Source organism: Etheostoma spectabile, chromosome 9 (genome assembly GCF_008692095.1).
Source record: "Etheostoma spectabile isolate EspeVRDwgs_2016 chromosome 9, UIUC_Espe_1.0, whole genome shotgun sequence".
Lineage (NCBI taxonomy): Eukaryota > Metazoa > Chordata > Actinopteri > Perciformes > Percidae > Etheostoma > Etheostoma spectabile.
The window spans coordinates 35826575-35848659 of record NC_045741.1 but is presented as its reverse complement, the minus strand read 5'-3'; the positions used below and the strand labels follow the sequence as shown (position 1 = coordinate 35848659).

The window sequence follows — 22085 nt, the reverse complement described above, 5'->3', positions numbered from 1 at the left end:
CACCCCACCAAAAACACTCAAAAATAATAAAAAATAAATAAATAAATAATTGAAACGAGACCCCAACACTGTGCTGTCATTTTTATTGACAGTTTATTAGCTGCTTCCATAAACCCATCAAGGTTCAGACACAAAACACTGAAATTAATACTGAAAATCTAAAAGAAAATTAATACACTATAAACACATTATGAACTCAACATGTCATTAAATTTGCATATCGGTTTTATTTTCACAAAGGGAATTTAGGACCTTGAAATGATCTTGGTGCTGATAGGAATGCTTTGAATTATATTTTGGGCACTATCAAAAGTCTTTGAAACAGCAGTATAGGCACACATATAGATTCATCTTCAACAAATGTACAAATGCTTATATCTTATCACGTATGTAAATTCTCTACGGCCACAAGTCGGAGTTTTCCGTCCTGATTAAATTCCATTAACTTCTATATCACAAATGTAGTGTCATTAACTAATAAAAATGTAGTGTATCATCATGAAAAAAAACATGACTAGATGAATTTAAGGCCTCTGTCATTAAAGCAAGCAGAAAGATATGTTTCTTTTTAAAATGGTCCATCTACAGTAAACACCGGTCTTCTGTCCCCACACTGATTATCTCCTGGAGAAACACAACAGTCTTCTCTAGTTGTGTGGCCCGCTCTGCTTCACCGCCACATCTCCCTCTACCCTCTCAGTGACCAGAGGACTAAAAGGTCCCACCAGCCAGTTGAGCGGTGTGTTGTGTAGAAGATATTCCATTACACCATCCAGAGACTTTTGAACCTGGGAAGAATAACAAACTAGTATCACTACCAACAAGATTACTTAACATAATCAAAACAAACTTAAAAATATGCTAAGCTTATTGTGGATGGGAATACTGGGGTTTTATATGTGTAGTACATTGCTAAATACAACATTAGCTTGACTGTCCTAGTTTCATAAATGCATCTGAATGAGCAGACATCCCTGAGAATGGATGTTTGTTTGTTTATGAAAAGTATGCAGGAATTTCCTGTTTAAATCCAGTTCAATAAGACTCTGTGGGTATTATTCAAGCACCGATATAAAAGGTAATGGAAGGACCACAAGTGGTAAGTGATGGAATTGAAAAAAATGTATAATTAAGCTACGCTGATGCAGCAAAACAAAGACAAAGTGGTGCAATTAGTACTTGGATCAGGTGGTGACGGCTGCGCTCCAGAAGGAGGGGTGTGATAGTGCTGGTGTTCCCTAGAGAGGAGTGCAGTTCTTCAGCTGATCGCCTTGCGCTGGTAAGCTGCTCCTGGACTGCACCTGGCAGACCCTGAGCGCTTGACACCACATTGGAGCATGCTGACCTCAGCTGATCACTCAGACCATGCACCATGGAGAGGACTCGCCATTCCAGCTGCTGTGAACAGAAATTAAAATTGAGACAACTGATAAACATTAGCATATTTAAAAATAAATATAGCTGTTAACATCTTCCCAATTCCCTTCCCTTTCTTTCCATTGGCCAAGGTAGTTTCCCCATCCCAATCCTGATGACACAGTGTCTCCCTCCTATTCTACATACATTTGTGGGTCTCTAAAATACAACTCAGCTTTATGCTAATTTCAGGACTCTTGTTTTGTTGTTATCCCTGTCACGCTCTAAGATTTCTTTAATTTGTTTAAGTGGTATTCCAAGTCACTGTGGAGTATACATGCGGCATATGTGCAGTAAATACACTGTAAATGCTGTCAAATGCAAACATAAAACATTAAGTCAATTCCAAAATGCTGCAGCCCTGACCTCAGCCTCATCTCTGGTCCCATCTGGCTCTGACTCAGTCTGTCCAGCTCCAGTCTGCTTCTGCTTCCACTCGGTCCAGCGCTGCAGCAGCTGCTCGGAGGCTCCTCCTATCTGGTTACTGGCGGTACCCATACTGGTACGGGCGCTCTCCAGCAGGTCCAGAGTGCTGGTAATCTGAGCCACTGTAGCATAGGTGGCATCCCTGGCATGCCGGGCCCGGACCAGGGACTGCTGCCGGGCTCGCTCCTGTATTTTTGCAGAGAGTTTCCCCAGGCGGACAAAGTAGCTGGGGCTTGCCGACGGGGTAGTCACCTCACTGGTGACAGGTTCAGCCACAGCAGCTGAGAGAGAATATTATTAATCTCATTTGTATTCAAAAGAGGTGTTTTATGCTGTAGAAATTGAAAAATGGCATTAAATATTTAGGTTCAAGCACATAGGTGGGATTATAATACTGTATGTTAAAATATACAATTTTGCCAACTCTTGAAAAAGGATAATCTAAAAAACAATACAGCAGCCATTATTAATCTCTTCGTTTCCTTTTTCTCAATACACACTGGAGAAACTCAGTATATGTACATTTATGGCATGGGTTATTATTATTATTATTGTTATTAGTGATGGATAGAGGCACAACTGGGTCCCTCCTACTGTGCTAACTGGTGCATCTATTACAAGTTGGACTTCTTGAGTCTGACAGGGTTAAAGCACATCTGCTCAAGAGAGACAAAAAGACTTGAGAGGCACCGTACTCCCAACGGTCATCTGTCTGTGGAAGCTAAGCGATATGCAGAGTAACACCGTCTCCTCTCTGTGCCTCTGTTAACAGCCACAGTAACCACTGAACAAATCCGAACCCCCCCCGAGTACTGATATTATGGGCACTTTGCTGCTGATAACAGTTGCGACTGCATCTTTTTCATATCCATGAATAGGATGGCCACTGCTATATTGGAGTGTGGCAGGTTGTCATGAAAACATGACATCACAGTAGCAGGTGTCAAAGCTGTGAGTGTTGGAAATTGTAGGTGCTTTACAGGCCAAGTTAACAGAGGGGCAGTTCCCTGGAATGCCTCCCTCTCTATGAATAGCATTGATCATTCATGTGTTCAGATCCATTCACTGTGGTAGAATGTAACAGTTTTATCCTGGCCACCCCTATCCCGCCATATTACCTTGTGTGGAATTTATAATAATAATTGATTTGGACGGTCTCACCTAATTTGCTGTCTGATATATAGGTAGATCAGTGAAGCGAGGACACAGTGTTGGCTACTGACTCTCATAGTAAATGGCAAATAGAGCAAACACCATCATTCACACATTAATTATGGAATCAATTCATTTTCATTACATGGCAGTATTGTTAGGCTAATCATTGGGCTTACAACTTTAAAATGTTCCTCTTTGATGCACAACTGTAGCATTAGTAAGGATGAACTGAAAGTAGATGTAACACCACTGCCATGTACTTTTTATATGCCAGTGTAGAACTAAATACTATTCTTTCCTATTTATATTTTGATTGCAAGTGCAAATGTAAAAAGTACAAAAAAGGCCCAAAAATCTGATTAAAGGTGGTATAGTACATCTCGAATGGCAAATTAAGGAATTATTATATATATATATATATTTTTTTTTAAATACTAGGGGTGTACAATTCAGAAAATGTCACGATTCAACTAAATATTGATTTTCGATTCAAAAACGATTCTCGATTCAAAAAGCGATTCACAGTATGTAGATGTACTTACTTTTCCCATGTATGTATGTATGTATGTATGTATGTATGTATGTATGTATGTATGTATGTATGTATGTATTATATATTATTCATGTGGATTTTTTTGCTATTTATTTTAACATCCTGTTATGATGTATGTGTATGTTGTGTATGATGTGTGTAAGATACTGGGACCCGGAATTTCTGTCTATCATGTGATTTTGAATCGGTAGAGCATGAATCATGATTCAAATACAAATTGATTTTTTTGCACACCCCTATGAAATATATTATAAGATACATTCTGTGCTCCGAATCCGAAACAAAAACATAGGGTCGAAATGATTCCCACTGACTTACAGAAAACCAACTAAATCAAATTTAGAAGTGCTTTTTTATTATTAGAGTTTTTTCAGCATTATTTATCGGGGTGAAACAGCTCTATGAAAAAAAAAGTATTTGTTTTGTTTATTAACAATCATCTGTGTTTTAAAAAAACAAAACAAAAAAATACTCGATAACCTGGCTACTCGTCCATAATTAATTACTTCCAACGGCAGCCTTGTTTCAGCTTCATTTGATCCAACTGTCAAAACAAACCTGTCTATACCTCAGCAGTCGCCATATGGGTTTATCACCTCCCCTGGTTCCTACTGGCAACAGCTAGTTTTTGGACTGATTATGCTTTACACATCAACGATGATAGCTACTGACCCAGCTCCCTCTCAGTGAGTGGTAGGTTCTGGTCAACCCAGTCCTCGGATTGGCTCAGGGCCAGGCCCATCCCACTGCTGACCATCTGGCCCATCCTGGTGCCCATGGCGGTGGAGATACCTCCAGTGACCGCTGCCCAGGTCAGCCCGACACCGCCCATCACAGCCCCCACCACGGCATCTTTGGCCCCTGCCACCGACTGGTACACCATACCGACTGTGTCCGACACCACCTGAGGAAGAAAAAGCAGATTATGAGTCATGCTTGGAGAGAAATGGTGGTGCTATTATGCAATTTACAGAGCAACATAGCTCTGACATTTGAGACAATTTAACCTACAAGGAGCAGTAAGGAGCAGTTGAGTGTATTTAATGAGACAGTGGTCAAATTATCTTTTTTCCAGCGTGTTATTTATTTTTCACCAAGGGGTAGCAGTAACTATTCACATATTGTGTAAGTGTAAGCACTGTTGCTCTGGATATCTGGAGTGTAATTCACCTTGTGGACTTATTTAGATGGCTAGTTAATGACGGAGTGAGGTTTTAAGCGTCTTCATACATGAATGTGCTATTACACGTGTTATAATAGGGCTGTTACTCTGTACAACAACCTAGTGTGATAAAGAGATACAGTAATTAATAAATGCACAGTAAGAATGTATTTCTCGACTGCATGGTTTCTGTCAGACCTCGTCCGCTGGTTGGTGAAGAATCGGCAGCTTCTCTTCCATCTTACCCAGTCCTTTCAAGGCATACTCATTTACCGTAGCAACTGAAACAAGTACATAACAGAAATTCACTACTAATTTAAGAGAAATTAGATGAATTGTTCTTAAAATCAAAAGAATCCTCTGCTAACTTGATCAGTGGGAAGTAATACCAAGGGACAAAAAGGGTTATTGTTTCAGGTTTGCAAGAACTGAAAGGGATTAAAAGATTTGGAAATTTGGTTGTTAGAAGTAGAAACCCATTTTAATTCTTGGTTTATTCCAGCCCAGAGGTAACAAGTGGACATCAGTTTCACACCTGCAATGTGCAATATTCTTTTATAGCACGCCACTATTGCAAATATATGACATCATATTCTGCACAGAGAAGAAGGACTCACGCTGTGGTTCTATAATGTCCAAAAGAGGCTTGGACCCCGTTGTGGCCGCTGCTCCCAGGGTTCGGACCCCACTCTCTGCTGCGTCCATCACTCCCTTCAGCAAGGGCACACTGTCTTTGGTGCTACTGTAGGCGCTGGAAACCACCTCGCAAGCTGAACTGACCAGAGGCAAATTGCTCAATCGGGAAACAACATTCTAGGATAAAAATAAAATTTAAAAACTAAAAACATTAGTGTCATTGAAAAGAAATTGTGAAATACAATACTGCCTGTGTAAAGTTAAACTCTTTTCCGCCAAGAGTTTAAGGGATAAGGATTGATTCCCCACAGTGGCTTATCAAGCATCAAATGAGTTCATAATTTGCCTCGGCTTGGTAATATGTGTCCTTTTGGGTCCCAGTGCTCCTCACCTGCTGGTCTCCATTAACAGGTTGTGCTGCCGCAGCTCCAGTCTCATTAGTCTTCCCGCTGTCTGCCATTAGGATTGCTAGGTTCAATCTCTGACATGGAATATAGAGTGTCAGACACAGAGATTCACCTCACATTGCTTGGTATGCATGATGAAATACATTTCTGATATTCTTTGTTGAAGTGGCTGATATACTTTATCTTGCAGAGACGAAATGTCTTGTGAATGTGGAAATGGAATCACTGTCCTGCCAGACAGTTTAAGAATATAGGCAGAAAAGCAACTCACCCATCTTAAATTCATTTGTCAACACTATGATGCAATCAGGATGAAACCGCACTTCAAAAAATAAAAACGGCGCAGCCAAGTCACCACACTATGTCAGAGTTGAAAGTTACGAGAAAGATATATATATATATATATATATATATATATATATATATATATATAATATATATATATATATATAATATATATATATACATATACACACAGTTTTTTTCTTGTTTGCTTCCCACAGCTATGTTTTTGCATTTTAAAAACTATATAGCATCTTGAAATAATGAAGTCTTAACATCAGAGACTCGGCAAAATTTAGACTTTCCTTATAGAAAGAGTAATTAATGATTGACCAAACCATTAATTAGAAAAATACATGGCAGATGAATCAATAATAAAAAAACAGGATGAAGAGATGCAAGTGAGGAAAGCAATGAGGGATAATAGCTGCGGTGCTCCCAACATGTGGGACGGCATCTGTTTGTGTGTTCTACCAGATGGCACAGGGAGACATAAGTGGACTCCACCTGTATTTATTGGAACACTGGCTATTAACCATGATTGATCTGATGTGTAGGGCAGATGAATCAAAGAAGGACATGGTCTATGTGATCATACTGCTGGGGAAACAGCAGTGCGGCTGACCAGCTGTAACCTGTTGCCAACATGCAGTAAATGCTCAGGTAGATTATGCTACACATCTGCCTGACAGAAGAAGCTATCCAGAAAACTACACCGAAGATATGCAACTCCATCCATGGATGACCTTTACATAGAACTGCTTTATTCATTTTACTAATTATTTTCAGATGTCAGGGTGAATATAACGCTTTCTGGTGATTTCATGACCTGTGGTCTTCCACACTCTGTGATTGCAAATTACAATTTATTGCAACAGCTTGGTTAAGCAACATGTTTTTTTTCTTCTAAAAGAGGCAGTTGATGGCATCACTGGCTTTATTACAAAGCAAAGTCTGCCACATTGCTCCCTGCTATCAAGTGTGTGATGAACCCGAGATAATTTTTTTATTCAGGAAGGCTGTTATGAAACACAAACTAAGCTGTTAGAGACGTTCGGAAATAATCATCTCCCTAACAACTGGTTCCAGCAAAGCACTTATAAAAAGGCTATCTGGCCTCCTATTGCGCTATAAGACTGTTTGTCACATCCTCACAATGTTGAGCCATGTCATCCCCTGTCAGAGAAGAGAAAGCTGCTACACTCCCTTTGGAGCTGAAACATAATGTGACCTTTGATATTAATGGACAAGCTGGTACATCTCCAGGAAACTATTGAGACACATGCCATAGGGGACAGTGTTGGAGCTGACACAAAAGAGAGATCACCACTAGTCAGTGGGTTAAAGAGGCCGACAGCTATCCTGGAACCAGGAGACAATACATACACCCTGATCTGACCGACTGAGATAAGAAAGAAACACATGCTAGTGTGTCATGCTTAACAAAATCAGTAAAGAGTAAATTAATCAAAGAAGGGAAGAGCTAGGTTCTTAAAGGTGGAATATATATATTTCAGCTTTATGTAAAATTGTGTAGACCAAGATCAGTGAGGTCAGATCCCAGATCAGTTTGAATGGGCGGAAAAGCATTTAGTCAGAGCCCAACCTGGAGGTTAGGGGTGACAAGATGACCAACATTCAATAAACTTCCATTAATTACAGTGTTCTTGTGAAAAATTGGACAATTCATTTTTATCAGGCCACTAAAAATCCTTCAAATGAAAAAAATTTGATAGGGGAAACAAACGTAGACACCTTAAACGTAACGCTGTGTTTGAATTCACTGGTATAATTTGCAGATTGTAAAGAACCGCAGCAGTCTTCTTACATGATCAATGGTCAATTCTGCTGAGTGGATGATTTCCAACCCATTTTAGCTGCTTTTGAACACAACACGGTGTCTTCTCAAAAGGCGCGCTGCATGCTACACAGCAGCTTATTCTTCTAGTTACTAATGGTTAAAAATTTCCCCAAATGTAAAAACTATAAATTTTTTGTAAACTTTTACTTCACCCAAACAAACAAGACAACAGCCCTCTTTTAATCGGCCCCCCCTTTTTTTATCATGTTTTTGGCCAGAAGCTTCCTCGCTTAAAACGAGCAAGAAGTAGGTTTATAATAGGGGGTTTCCAGTTCCAAGGAAAACGTTGGTTTAAGTTCGCTGTAATAACGTAGTACTAGTTAGGCAGCAAACTCTTGGAATTGGGTTTGGGTTTTGAAAAAAAACAGCTGTAAATCAGCCACTGCCTCATGGCAACCTTGTCCCGTCCTGCCGGACTTGGAAAATGTTGGTCAAAAAACCGGTCCACCCCAAAACACGGCCTTTTTCTTCGCTTTTGACCCAAAAAGCACAGTAGGGGCGAAAGGCGGAGAGGGGGTTTTGTCTTATAAATTTTTAACCAATTAAAAAAAAGCCGGAATGAAATTTAGACCCCAGGGCCCACCCCACACCCCAAAGCTGTCAATATGGGATTTTAAGGGGTACATTGTAAAAAAAAATGTAAATAATTCAAAAAAAAAAAAATAAAATTCATACAAAATAAAAACTTTTTTATGTTTTTTTTTTGTTTAATTTTAAATCGCTGGGGAAGTATGAGGAACTTGTTTTGTGATTGGTACGGTGGCCGCCAAAAAAGCCTACATAAAGGGAGAAGGGGCTAAAAATACAAAAACGCAAAAAACAGGCAAAAAAAAAAAAACGCTGAAAAGAGAAAAATACAATAAAAAAACATTAGCAAAGGGAAAAATTTTGAAATTTGAATATTTAAATTGCAATATCCTACTAAGCATTGATTGTTCGCTCACATCACTTTACTATGTTTAAAATAAGTTTAAAAACTCTTCTCTCACCTCCGGTTAAGTGCCGCCCCCATCCTCCACAAAAGGGCCAAAAGAGCACAGATGCTAAAAAAAAGTCCAAAGAAATCTGTAAAAACCCTTGACTTAAGAATTTTTTGGGGAAGTTTACTCTTTAAAACGTGTTATGGGATTTGGTTTTTGTTTCTACACCATTTATGATGTTTCAATTAAAAATTTGTGAGAAAAACATTAAAAACATTTAAAATGTCCCAATTTGTCAAAACTGCAACGGTGTTTTTAAAACCATTTAAAGTGTGTACATGGTAAAACAACATTAAACTTAAATAGTGAATCAATGTGATGCTGAAATGAAAAGGGGGGCCCTTTTCCTCCCCTGTTGATACGTATTGTAAAAAAGGGTGGGAGAGTCGGGAACCCATAAAACGCAATTAAAAATAGTAAACCCTGAGGGGGCAGTCTTTACCTTTGAGCAATTTAGATTTTTTTTTGTAGCCCACCCACACTGAGTAACGACACATTAAATTTTTTAAAAGAATTTCTTTTTTTTTTTTTTTTTTTTTTTTTTTTACTGCAGATGCATACTTAGAGAGCAGGTTTTTTGTTTTAAAATTTGAGTATAAGAGTAAGAAAAAAATAGTAAAAGGAAAAATTTTGCAAGGAGGTAAAAGGGGACAGAAATAAACTAAAGGCTGCTTTTTAAAGTGCTAAAAATGTTGGGATTTTTTTTATTAAAAAGTTCTTTTTTTCTTTTTTTTTTTTTTTTTTTTTTTTTTTTTTTTTTTTTTTTTTTCCCTTTTTTTTTTTTTTTTTTTTTTTTTTTTTTTTTTTTTTTTTTTTTTTTTTTTTTTTTTTTTTTTTTTTTTTTTTTTTTTTTTTTTTTTTTTTTTTGTTCTTTTTTTTTCCCAAACCTGCACCGTCCCCAAAAAGGAAACTGATTACTTTGAAGGGTTTGCTTTAAGGGAAAAAGCAAAAAGGAAAACCTGGGTTTTGCTTTTTTTTTTTGGCCCTTTTTTTAAAAACCTTTCTGCACTAGGAAAAGTTTTTTGTTTTGACACCGCCTGCGGCCGTGAGATTAAAGGGTCATGTGAAGAAAATACATGACGTGGGAATGGGTGGTCTGACCCCCCAGCGTTGGCTCCTTCCTTTCATATTGTTTGATATGTTTATGAATGACTAAGCAATTTTAACCTCGGATTTTTTCCTATAACTAAAGGCCCCAAAAATCCATCACACCATTTCCACCACACTCCCTGCAAAAAAGCTGGGGAACAGGCCCCCAAGGCTCTCACGGGTTTCCCCCCAAAAATTTCAACTGCTTAGGGGCAGTGATGAGGCCAAAAATTTTTTGGATATGAGAATTGAAGATTAGAATAAAGGAAAATATCATCCCCAAGAGTAAAAATGATCAACCTCCCCCCCTTTTGTCTTTTGTTCCTTTTGAAAACTACCTTTTTAAACAGCAACAAATTGACAATTTGACCAGATTTTCCAGGATGTCATTCATATAAAATTTTTTAAGGTATGTTGTGCCTTTCCCAGAAAGAAATGCTTTCTTTTTAAAAATTGTTTTCATAATAGAAAAAAAAGCACAAAATGCTGTTCATGAATAAAAAGCACCCAAAACATGGGAGAAGGTAAATGGTCACCAGTTTTCAAAAAATGCAAGGGAGTATGCAAAAAAAAGAATTTTCATCAATACAGAGCCATTATCAGTTAAAATCCCCAAATAAAAAAAAATAATCAAAAACCGCAACAAATAGAGGGATAACCGTAAAGTTTAAGATGTTTAAGTCCAGGAGCAATTTGAGTCTTTGACTCGTAACGCGTGAAAGATGAATTGTTTCAATAAGATATCCATCATCATCAAAGCGCACTTTAGAAAGGACGTGGTCTTTGCTAAGCAATGAAAGGAGCAATACAATTAGGCTCTAATGTAATCCATTTGCTCTGTTTCATGTTAACAATCAAACCGCAAGTCTCAGGTGTGCTGTGATCACATCACAAGCATTTCTTTGCCTCTCGTTTCACCTTCTGCTCTTCATTACCAGCGGCCTTGAAAATGTAGAAATTAGCTTCCATCCATTAATAGCTGACCAGATCTGCTTGGTTTCATCTGCACCACACCATTGATGGGAATCTTATTTCCCACATCCTGCAACAAATTTCCGGACGCTTGCAACGCCAGGTATCAGTAACATACAACACAGCTACAAATCATCTGCAGGTTGAAACTTGATATGGACCTCTGCCCTAACTATATTCTGCCCAATAACATATTAATAAGGCATAACCAAGGCTAGGGTATTGCACTGGCTGTGTGAGAAGACTTCTCAATCATGTTGAACTAATAAAGAGACAGGGGGTTTGACCTTTTTTTCACATGCTGGTGGGGCACGGTTTTCTTTTTAACATTTTTTTCCAAATGACCCCAAAGCGGCTTTGGGATTTTTTTTAAAAAAGCAATAGTTTGACACTTGGAAATTTTTTTTTTTTGGGTTTTCCTTCCCTTAGAGTTTGAGAACATCGTAGAAACCTCACGTAGGGTTAGGAAAATATTATTTTGGGCTAATCAAAGGCAGTTTATCAAAGTCTTGAAACTCGGGGAAAGATTTCCCTGGTTTCTTTTGTAAAAAACAAAACCCAAACCCCCTATCAGCCCTCAAAAGGGCTCTTTAATAACATTTTTATATGTTGTTTTGTTTTAGGGGGGTTTTTTATGGGGCCAGACTATTCTTTTGGCTTTAACAGTTTGCAACCAACCATTGGAGACCCCCAAAAAATTTACTGGTCCTGGCCAAGACTTTAGTCGGGCCCACAAAACCGCCCGGGGAAATGGACAATTGTTTTTTTTTTACCTTTTTGTGCTTTTAAAAAAATTTTAAATTTAGTGATTTTTAAATTTTTTCGGGGTAGGGGATTTCTTTCCCCAAAAAAAATCGGTCAGGGCGGGCTGTTTCCCCCCCTTGTTTTTTTAAAAAAAGGGGTTCTGACACCCCAATCCAAACCCCCAAACCCGGGCCCGCAGAAAAAGTAGGGGGACCAAAAAAATTGGCTCCCCAACGAAAAAAAGTGCCTCGGAACTTACCGAAGAAACCGCCGCCTTGGGAAACTTTCTGCCGGCGAAACGGAGGCCACTAATCTGTATTGTCCGGGGTATTGCCTCCCAAAACTGAAAACCCGAAATAAACGGAACATCTCTCTCTGCCCTTGTAAACACCAAACCCCGCTCCTTTTTTTTCCCCTGGGGCACAGTTTCACTAGTTGGGGTTTAGTACTATCCACCCCCAGATTTCATTGAGTCTACTACCCACACCCCCGATTCTACCGTTAATGGCCAAAATTAATTTTGCCCGGGCCCCCTCCCTGACACCCCCGGGAACCCCACCAAACAACCTAAATTCACCCCCTTTCCCCAACGGTCAAACAGCCGGAAATTTTTGGTTGGGTGTCACGCCTTTCACCCCCTTTAAGGTCTTTCAAGCAAACTGACTTTTTCCCTCAGCTAAAAAAGTGTATAGAATGGAAATAAATCTTATCATCAACCTGGGCAAAAAAGCCTACATACTGTCCCTTTTACCCCCCAAAATATATTAATTTTCCTTTTACCCAAATAAAATTTGGGACAAAACCCCCTTGTTTTTAAGGTTTGAATGGCTTATCTGGTCATCCTCAAAAGCAAAATACACAAACTTCACTAATTATGTGCATGGCCAGAGTGTATGAGAATTGAACATTGCAAGAAATTGTATTTTTTTCCAAATAAACCCCAAAAATGAAGCTCATAAAAGAAATTTAAACTTTATGCATTAACGTTTTGCGAGAGAAAAACAGCCCCTTTAAAATCTTTTGGTAAAAATTGGGCCGGCCCCGCGAGGAAAACTTAACTGGCTACAGACGTTTTATGACTGTTGTGCCTTTCGGCTTAAAGGATATTGGAAAAGTGATTTGTGGGGGCCCTCCAGCCAAACCCTTAAAAAAACCTAATTAAAAAATTTGTAGCCAAAGTCAGAGAACCTTTGGGGTTTTGCCAGGGGGCCCCTGTATGCAAAAACAAAAAAAAACCAAAAAAAACCAGCTGAGGGGTTTTTCCATTTCCACAGGTAGTCTCAAAATTTGCTTCCCCCTGAAATGCCAAATTTCCCCCACTCGTTTTTTTTAAAGACTTTCCATGTTTTTTGAAAACCAGCAAACGGCGGGCCTTTTTTTCCTGGGTCTCCCCCGTTTATTTTGAGAGATTTCACCCCAGGGGCCCTGACAACTTTCAGCTGGGTGCCAACGGCGGGAGGTGGAGAGGAAAAAGAAAAAAAACAACTTGGCCCCTGAAATATTTTTTTGGTTTTTTTTTTGTGTTGTAATTGTATGATTTTTTAACCTTGATGGCAATTATTGGGGACCCTTTCCCCCCAAAAAGAAGGCCTGATGTTTTGCTATCGGTTTTGGGGGGGAATTTGGGGGGGGTGAGGGTAATTTCAAAGCCTTTGGTTTACCCTAATTTAGTCCCCGGGGCGTTTCTTGTTTTTTCTTCTCTCCTCTCTTTGTGTATAAAAGATATCTCAAAATGTTTTAGCATTGATCCTCAATCCTTTCTCTATCTTTTTGTGTTGTTGCTTCTTTTATCCTTTTCCACTTTTTTTTTCCCCTCCAATTATTTTCCCTTTTAAATATCTTCAAAGTGTGCGTGGCTTCTCTCCTCTCTCTTCTCTTCCCACCTCACCTTCCATCTCATTTCCTCTACCGTGTCATCTCTGCACCAGATTCATAATGGCAGATTGATGGCTGCCTCTGCAGTAGCACTCAGTAATAATAAAGTCACCTAGATTGGTCCCAACTAATTTACAACAAACCCCACGAGTTTAAAACACTGGTTTTAAAAGGTTCATAAATTTTAAATATTAAACCTTTAAAAAAGTAATCAGAACCTTTCTTTACTTTTTGGGCTATTTAAAAACGGGTACTTTTGACTGACTAACAATAAGAAAAACCCAAATAACCGTGAAAAGGAACAATTTGGGGTAAAAATGGGTAAATTTAAACTGATTTTTCTTTTTCACGTACTGACAGGAATGAAATTACAAACAACCTTTTTTGAAGGCAGACTTATTGTTTCTTTTCGCATTCAAAAACCAAAAAAAAAAATTTTTTGATTTAAAAAAACCTTTTTTCTTTTACACTGAGAAAAAGGAAAAAATTCAAAAAGGAGTAACTGCGGGGATGTTTTGTATGAACAATAAGCTATCCCCCACCCGGGATTGTCAATATCCCGGGAATTTTCTCCCATTTTCAAAGGATTTAAATTTTCCTGTAAACTGGGATTAGGCAAAGATCACAGGGTTGAGGTTAAATTTTTGTCACTTTATCACACGGGACCTCATTTTTAGTTTTTTGTGGGGCCCCCCACTGTAAAAATTTTTTAAAAAATGGGTCATATTATTCTCTTTTCCCGGTGCATAATTGGATTTAGAGGGTTTTGGGTTTAGAATAGGTTTTTGGTTTGGGGTTTTAAATTTTTAAAAACACCCTAAATGGGTTTTACTTCCCATTGCTTGCAGCTCCTATTCCCCCCTGCAAGGCTCTCTGTTTTAGCTACAGAGCGGGCATCTCCCTTTATTCCATCTTTTTTTTGGAGTTGCCATGTCAGTAAGTACGGTACTATTTTTGGGAGAGTATGAAGGCGGGCCAGCTAAGGGAACTACGTGAGCATTTAACCCTTTTTTACCAAAAATGACGCACGTTTGTCACGGTAGTAAATTTTGAACTACAATAGAAACGGTTGGGGCATTTTTTGAACCCTTTTTTCTCTGAAAATTGGGAAAAAATCCCTTTTGAGGGGGTTTTTGGGTTTTTTACTTTTTAAAATTAAAAAAATTAGCATAAAGGTGTAAAAGTTATTAAATTTTGTTAAATTTAAATTAAAAGGTTAAAATAAAATATTCTATAACTCCTTACTGCAAAGTAGATTTTCAAGTCTTTTTTTGATATCCTTTTTAGATTATGGCTAATTAAAAAGCTTTTTAACACCCCCAAATTCCCAAAAACTCGAAAATTAGGGATTAACTGAAATCCCAAAAAAAAGGATTTTAAAAACTAAATGCCCCCCTGGAAAAATATAATCATGCCTAGGTTTCTCAGACTTTGTTTAGGCCCCCTTTTTTCTGAATTTCTTCCCAATGCGGCGTGGCATGGTGCATAACCCCTTTGGGCCCTTTCTGAGGTTCTATTTAAAACCGGGGTGCTACAATGCGGCCTTCAGCTCTTCTGCATTGTTTGGTCTCATGTCTTTTCATGAGGCAAGCCCCATAGATTCCCCTAGGGGTTTTAGGGCAGGGGAGTTTGTAATTGTGTTAAAAAAAATTTTTTAGCCCCTTTTTTCCTTCCCTTAACCCGCTCAAAGCCTTTTAATCTACAGCCCATGGTCAAACTCAAGCCCGCGGGGCCCGATGTTCCCGCCATGTCTTTTATTTGGCCCCCCCCGAGAGCTTTAAAAATTTTTTGGGGTCTAAAAAAAATACCAAAAAATAAAATTTTAGCCCTGCTTTTTACCAAAAAATCCCTTCCCCCACATGCCTTTTTGACTACCTAGTTTTCGGGGTATCCATGCCCAAACCCTACCAACCGTAAAACCTTATGATGCCAACGGTGGGGAAATGGATATAAATAATATCCCAAAAATTTTAAAAAAAAACTTGTGCAGACGGAAACTGTTTTTAAGAAAGATTTGGAAACGAATACTTGTTGTGCTTCAAAAGAAAAACCGGGATGTCTTTTTTTGTTTATGAGGGTTTTCGGTTTTTCAAAAAATACAATCTCGTCGGGAATTTTTACACCCCAAAAACGGAGCTAATACCTAAAGCTACCCCAAAAAGCAACCAAAATTTCCCAAGAAATTTAAAGGAAAAAATTTTGTTTGCAGCAAGTTTGTTTCCGAATCCCCACCAAAAAAGAGGCAGCGGGGAAAACTAGCTTCATTGGGGGCTGAAAATCGCCCACCTTCCAATCTTTTTCCCGAGGGCGTTTTTGAAACAGTGCATGCTGGGTCTGGAGCAGGGGGGTCCCGAAACCCGTTACAACTTTTTTAAAAAGGGCATTTTTTTCAAAAAACACCATCGCCGCCGATTTAAAGGGAAATAAACAAAATCACAACCGCTGGCCGAGGAACCGCACTAAAAACCCGGTTTTTCATTACTTTTTTTGAAAGCACGAAAAACCGGGCCCCAGCGCAAATTTTTCATTTTTTTAGGGTACAGGTGGAAACCCCCAAACAATGAGGGCTGTTGGATGTTTGGGAGCAATGCATGGGACCCCCCCACGGGGGCCCGGACATTTTTTATGCGTGGGGAATTTCCCTAAATAAAAAAAACCATTGCAGTGGGAAAAATTGGTAGGATTAACACAGACTTCACCGGGAAAGTGTGGGGGAAAAGGGGGGCTTTTGGTTTTTTAATGAAGGGGAAAAAAGCAAAAAATGAACTGTCCCCCACGGGCCCCTGAAAAACGTATCATTCATTTTCCCCTCAAAAACTTTGTGTGGGAAGGTGCTTGGGGGGGCATTGTGACCACAGTCATAAAACCCATAAACTTCATTCGGGCGCGTGGCCTGAACACCGTCTTCCAGCATTTTTTTTGCTAGAGATGGGCTCGAGCACGGGGATTCGTCCTACAGAATCGGTGGCGGGTGGGGCAAAGCCTAAAGCTTTTTTTTTGAGCCGGGGAAGACTTGCCTTTTTTTGCGAGTAAGTAACCTGTCGACTTCAACCCAAAAGGGGAGTGTGCTTTCGTGTTGTTGACAAACGCCATCTCCCCACTTTCGAACCGGGGACGCAAAAAATCATCACGCAGACCCCGCACATCACGGCTTTCCAGCGAAAATTGGACTTTTGTGGAAATAAAAAGGACACCTTTACATTTTCCCTGTTTGTCAAGGGGCATGTCTCCTCTTTTTCCCAATTTTTTCATGTGCTCATTTGTCCCAAACCCTGACGGGTTAAAAGACGATTTTGATCGGCCTTCTCTGACTTCGAAAAACCCCCTGGTTTGACCTTTGCCATCCTTTCCCCACGATGTCTGCACTGCCCCCCAAACCCTTCAGATTTTAATTGAGCTTCAAAGCAACGGGGCCTAAAAGCAAATTTCCCCGATGTTGAAAATCAGGACTTTTCCGTCTCTCCCCCCCGGTTTGATCCCACAATTTTCGACTTCATGGCCGTGTTCTGTCCATTTTTTGGACACCTACGTGCACTTTTTTTTTCCAAAATGATCTGAACAAAAACAAGCACGATACCCTCACGGTGCAACCTCCATCTGTTCTACGCATTGCCTCACACAGGCCTAAAAACCCAAAATTGACACACTGCAACGGAAAACTGGGCAGAATCTGGTCAAAAACAAAAAAATGTAATTAACCAGAAAAAGAAAAGGTTTTAAAATGTGTCTTTATGATTGTGATTGCATTTTGTTTTGTGTTTATCATTTTCAGAAACATGATCAATCAATAGTAGAGAATAATCCACTTGGTGTGTTTCAAGGACAGGCAGCATCTCCTCATCAAAAACTAACCAAAAAACTTGACCAATATAGTTGTGAACTGAGTCAACCTTTATTTTGGTATTTTTAGTTGATTACATATTATTTATGTGTAGCTGCTGTTGTAATTATTTAATGTTTGCAGGTCTTATGTGTGTATGCAGACAAATTGTGTTCTCATCATACCATCAGTTGGATGCCAGGCTGTGTGCAGCCTTTTTTTTGTAAAATGCTACATGTGTCATACATGTTCTTTGCAGCTCAGTTTTATGTTAGTTTTCTTTATTCACTTGGACAGTTTGATCCTATATTAATGGAGTTATGTGGGTTTTCATAAGCTGACAAAATTTAAAAGGATTTATGTTAGAGCAACAAGCAAACATATGTTTTCTATGCAACTGTATTGTCACTTGAATAAGTTAATAATAATGAGTTATTTAACATTAAGGAGTAGTTACTTTTATTTTACATTACATTCGATTATATTTAGTTACATTTATAAGTTAATTCTGGCCCTTTGAGGACAGCCATTATGCTGATGTGGCCCTTGGTGAAAATGAGTTTGACACCCCTGATCTACAGGATACATTCACACACATTCATACACTGTGGCCGGGCTGCCTTACAAGGTGCCACCTGCTCATCAGATAAACATTCATACACATTCACACTCCGATGCGCAGCACCGGGAGCAACTCGGGGTTCAGTGTCTTGCCCAAGGACACTTTGACAATGACTGCAGGGGCGGGGATCGAACCACCAACCTTCCGATTGGCAGGCAACCGCGCTACCACCGAGCCACAGCCGCAGTTTGCGGGCCAATCAAGTACAGTAATCCCATGGTTGTACAACCAGGTTTTGGTACTTTAGGCCGTGTGGGCAGGTGCCAAATCCCTCTGAAAAATGAAGTCAGCGTCTCCATAAAGCTCGTCTGCTGAAGGAAGCATAAAGTACTCTAAAATGTCCTTGTAGACGGCTGCGCTGACTCTGGACTTAATAAAGCACAGTGGACCAACACCAGCAGATGACATGGCTCCCGAAACCAACACAGACTGTGGAAACTTCACACTTCAAGCATCTTGGATTGTGTGCCTCTCCATTCTTCCTCCAGACTCTGGGACCTTGGCTTCCAAATGAGATGCAAAATTTGCTCTCATCAGAAAAGAGGACTTTGGACCACTGAGAAACAGACCAGTTCTTTTTTTCTTTAGCCCAGGTAAGACGCTTCTGACGTTGTTTGTTGTTCAGGAGCGGCTTGACAAGAGGAATACGACATTTGAAGCCCATGTCCAGGACCCGTCTGTGTGTGGTGGCTCTTGATGCAGTAACTCCAGTCTCAGTCCACTCCTTGTGAAGCCCCCCCACACATTTGAATGGCCTTTTCCTGACAATCCTATCCAGGCTGCGGTCATCCCTGCTGCTTGTGCACCTTTTTCTTCCACACTTTTCCCTTCCATTTAACTTTCTAATAATGTGCCTTGATACGGCACTTTGAGAACATCCAACTGCCTTTGCAATTACCTTTTGAGGCTTTCCCTCCTTTGGGAGGGTGTCAATGATGGTTTTCTGCACAACTGTCAGGTCAGCAGTCTTCCCCATGATTGTGAATTCCACTGAACCAGACTGAGAGACCAATTAAAGGCTCAGGAACCCTTTGTAGGCGTTTTGGATTAATTAGCTGATTAGAGTGTGATACTTTGAACCTACAATACTGAACTTTTTGCACCATATGCTAATTTCCTGAGATTTTGAATTTGGAGTATTCATAAGCTGTACGCCATAATCATTAAAAATTATATCAAATAATGGCTTAAAATATCTCACTTTGCATGTAATGAGTCTATATAATATATTAGTTTCACCTTTTAAGTTGAATTACTGAAATGAATGAACTTTTGCACCATATGCTATTTTTTTTGAGTTTCACCTGTATAACATTTAAAGGAAAGTGAAAAGCCTATAAAGCATAATATGAGCACTTTAAGTTAAAGCTATAACATTGAGTGAATAAAACAGTACCTTGGTCAAGTAACCTAACTTGTGTGATTTTTCTTCTCCACAATACTAAGGAACTGTATTTTGTTTCAATTTTGCAATGTTGTGTCAGATCAAACTTGCTTTTTATGCATTGATGGCAGTGGTGGAATGCAACTTAGTTAATTTGAGGTACCCTACTTGTTCTTTTCTTGAGTATTTCCATTGTATGGTACTTTATACAGTTTATGGTACTTTATACCAGAGGCCGACTTTACCATTAGGCAAAGGTCGGCAATTGCCTTGGGCCCCAAAACTACCAGAGACACAGTGCTGGTAGCTACTGACAACAACAAGCACTAACTTGCGCTTACAAGCGCTAGTGTTAGCATATAGCAAAACTACTATCGAAGTAGCATGCCTTTGTTTGCCTCGGGCCCCCAAATTGCTAAATCCACTACTGCTTTATACTGTACTTCTACTCCACTACATTTTGGAGGCTATTGTACTTTTACTCCACCAAAATTATTTTAAAGCTTTAGTTACTAATTTGCGGATTTAAATTATTGATACAAAATATAAAATCAACTCATACATTTTTCTATATTAAATTAGCCCAACCTTTGCAAAAAATGCAACATTAAAGTAATATCATGTAAATGAAAAGGGCCTGCATTATGAATGAATTGTTGCTTTTGGTATTTTAAGTACAGTACATTTTGATGGTTATACTTTTACTTGAGTAAGATTTGGAATAAAGGACTTTTACTTGTAACTGTAAGTAGTTTTACACTGTGGTATTGCTACTTTACTTCAATAAAAGATCTGAGTACTTCACTGGTTGATAGACGTCCATGTAGGAGGCCGAGATGATAATGTTCTTACTTGTATTACAAGTCATTTCAAATTGATTTGTTCAGTGCTTCAAATAATTTATAGGTTTTGTTAATATTATTGCATTTGTCATAGCCTTTAAGCTGGAGATGTGAAACCGCTTATTAAATGGCTGAGCTCCATTGGCTAAGTTAAGTTGTCAGAGTGACTGCTGAGCTTGTGTAGTTACTGTGTCTGATCACATGAACTCTGCACACAGTCTGTGTGTCTTTGTTCGCAGCTTGGTGAACCATGTGATTACTTTGGTCGGATGGAAAACGGTCACTCTGGAGACTGAGGCATCTTTATTTTGCAGTCATATTTCTGCTGAATTGTAATTTAGCAGACAAAAGCTCTTGCTGTGAAGAGTTCATCTAACTTTGGCATCAGCATATCCCCTCCTAATGCTAGACAACCGCCATTCTCTTCTCCTGTTTTCTTACTGTGCCGCAGCCGCAGGGGGTTTGACGACTGTGCTGCCCCTTTTCCCCTTGTTGTTGAAAGATTAAAAAGTGCATTCTCTTTCAAAGGTTGTAGTTTTTTTTTTTTTTTTGCAAAGCTTTTTCGTGGCAGCTCTTCTTCTTTTCATCTGGCTCAGGTCTACTACTACTGCCTGCCTGCTCTGACACACTGAGTGGGATGAAAGGAAACCGACAAAAGAAATATTTATCAATTGTCAGCACACAAACTTTGACAGGAGATGGCATGGTGTAAGTTCTTTTGTTGAACATGGCTCAAAGTTTCTGTGTCCTAAATTATTTCTATGCACAGTAACTGGAAACAGAATAATAAAACTAATCTGGGGATTACTTTTTTTTTGGAGAGCTTTTTAATAGAGCGCTGTCAGCAGCTACAACACTGAGTTGTTGTGGAAGTCCTCCCTCCCTTCCTGCATCTTTCCTGTAGTGTATATTCAGGAGAGGCAGCAATACAACCATGTCAGCATGTACACATCAGGCAGAAAAGGAGCAAGTTAGCATTCTTTTGGGGTCATGGTTCTGGCCAGCTGTCAAATATATGTCCAGTATTCACTCTCCTTTTAGCTCTGTTTTTGGGCTCCTCCAACTCAATTTTATTTGCTACATGAAATCGTACAATGTGCAATTCCAGTGAAATCCCATAGGCTCCTTCAATGTGAGCATGATTCATCATAAAACAGAGCGTGACCATCAGATCAGCACACAGAAAAAGAGTCACCTGGTTGGATGTCATCGGCAGTCCAGGATCCAGCCACACACACACACACACACACACACACACACACACACACACACACACACACACACACACACACACACGGGTGTAGCACAAAATTCTGGGCCTTGTATGAAGGCATTCTCTGTGGGCCCCTCCCCCACACCCACAGCTAGTCATTCTAGCATTTTTTTGGACCATCCTCACATGAGGGCCTTGGGTACTCAGTCCTATTTTGACAATCCCCAGTCCGACACCCCTGCACAGGACTAACTCCTCTTTTCCTCTGCATCCCTCTAAAAAGAATGGACACATCTCACAGTATGTATTGATTTGCTTTCTTGTCCAAGCCACTTTCTTGTCCTTGGTCGCTGCATGTTGTGAATAGACAGACACCTTGGTTTAGATTCTTATACAACACACACCACACACACACACACACACACACACACACACACACACACACACACACCACACACACACACACACACACACACACACACACACACACACACACACACACCCCCTGCTGGTTTGTATGTGAGATGGATGGACAGACATCCAGTGTGCAGGGACAACTCATCGTAATTTCACTGTTACTTTCCTCTGTTGTAGCAGTTAGCCTGTACAAAGACTTTCAGCAAGTCTGTCTTTTTGAAGTTTTAAT

The 22085-nt window shown here is 39.5% G+C and overlaps 1 protein-coding gene and 1 long non-coding RNA gene across 5 annotated transcripts; one reads left to right on the top strand and one right to left on the bottom strand.

The window, feature by feature from the left end:
• Positions 1 to 78: 78 nt before the first annotated feature.
• plin3 (perilipin 3) lies at positions 79 to 8377 on the bottom strand. 4 transcript variants are annotated; one of them, XM_032524817.1, is made up of 8 exons: positions 8289 to 8377; positions 5740 to 5834; positions 5330 to 5525; positions 4911 to 4993; positions 4223 to 4454; positions 1783 to 2123; positions 1180 to 1398; positions 79 to 788 (listed from the first exon to the last, which is right to left on the bottom strand). In XM_032524817.1, exons 2-8 carry the CDS (start codon positions 5806 to 5808, stop codon positions 648 to 650), a joined length of 1281 nt encoding a protein of 426 aa, XP_032380708.1. In that variant the 5' UTR covers positions 5809 to 5834; positions 8289 to 8377; the 3' UTR covers positions 79 to 647. The 4 variants fall into 4 exon arrangements, with proteins under 4 accessions (XP_032380708.1, XP_032380705.1, XP_032380704.1 ...); XM_032524814.1 differs by lacking the exon at positions 8289 to 8377 and adding an exon at positions 5934 to 6105 and having other exon boundaries at positions 1180 to 1395; positions 5740 to 5829; XM_032524813.1 differs by lacking the exon at positions 8289 to 8377 and adding an exon at positions 5934 to 6100 and having other exon boundaries at positions 5740 to 5829.
• On the top strand, positions 3463 to 21753 carry LOC116694927 (uncharacterized). The gene is made up of 3 exons (XR_004333309.1): positions 3463 to 3548; positions 12360 to 12367; positions 21741 to 21753. It is a non-coding gene; the product is annotated as an uncharacterized LOC116694927 (long non-coding RNA).
• Positions 21754 to 22085: the final 332 nt, after the last annotated feature.

What these genes read in the sequence shown, in the direction of transcription:
- plin3 (XM_032524813.1), bottom strand. Translation starts at nt 6,041, where the DNA reads ATGAATTTAAGATGGGTGAGTTGCTTTTCTGCCTATATTCTTAAACTG. An exon ending in TTTCGTCTCTGCAAGATAAA is followed by an intron (nt 5,830 to 5,933) that starts GTATATCAGCCA and finishes ATTCCATGTCAG; the next exon opens with AGATTGAACCTAGCAATCCT. An exon ending in CTGTTAATGGAGACCAGCAG is followed by an intron (nt 5,526 to 5,739) that starts GTGAGGAGCACT and finishes TTTTTATCCTAG; the next exon opens with AATGTTGTTTCCCGATTGAG.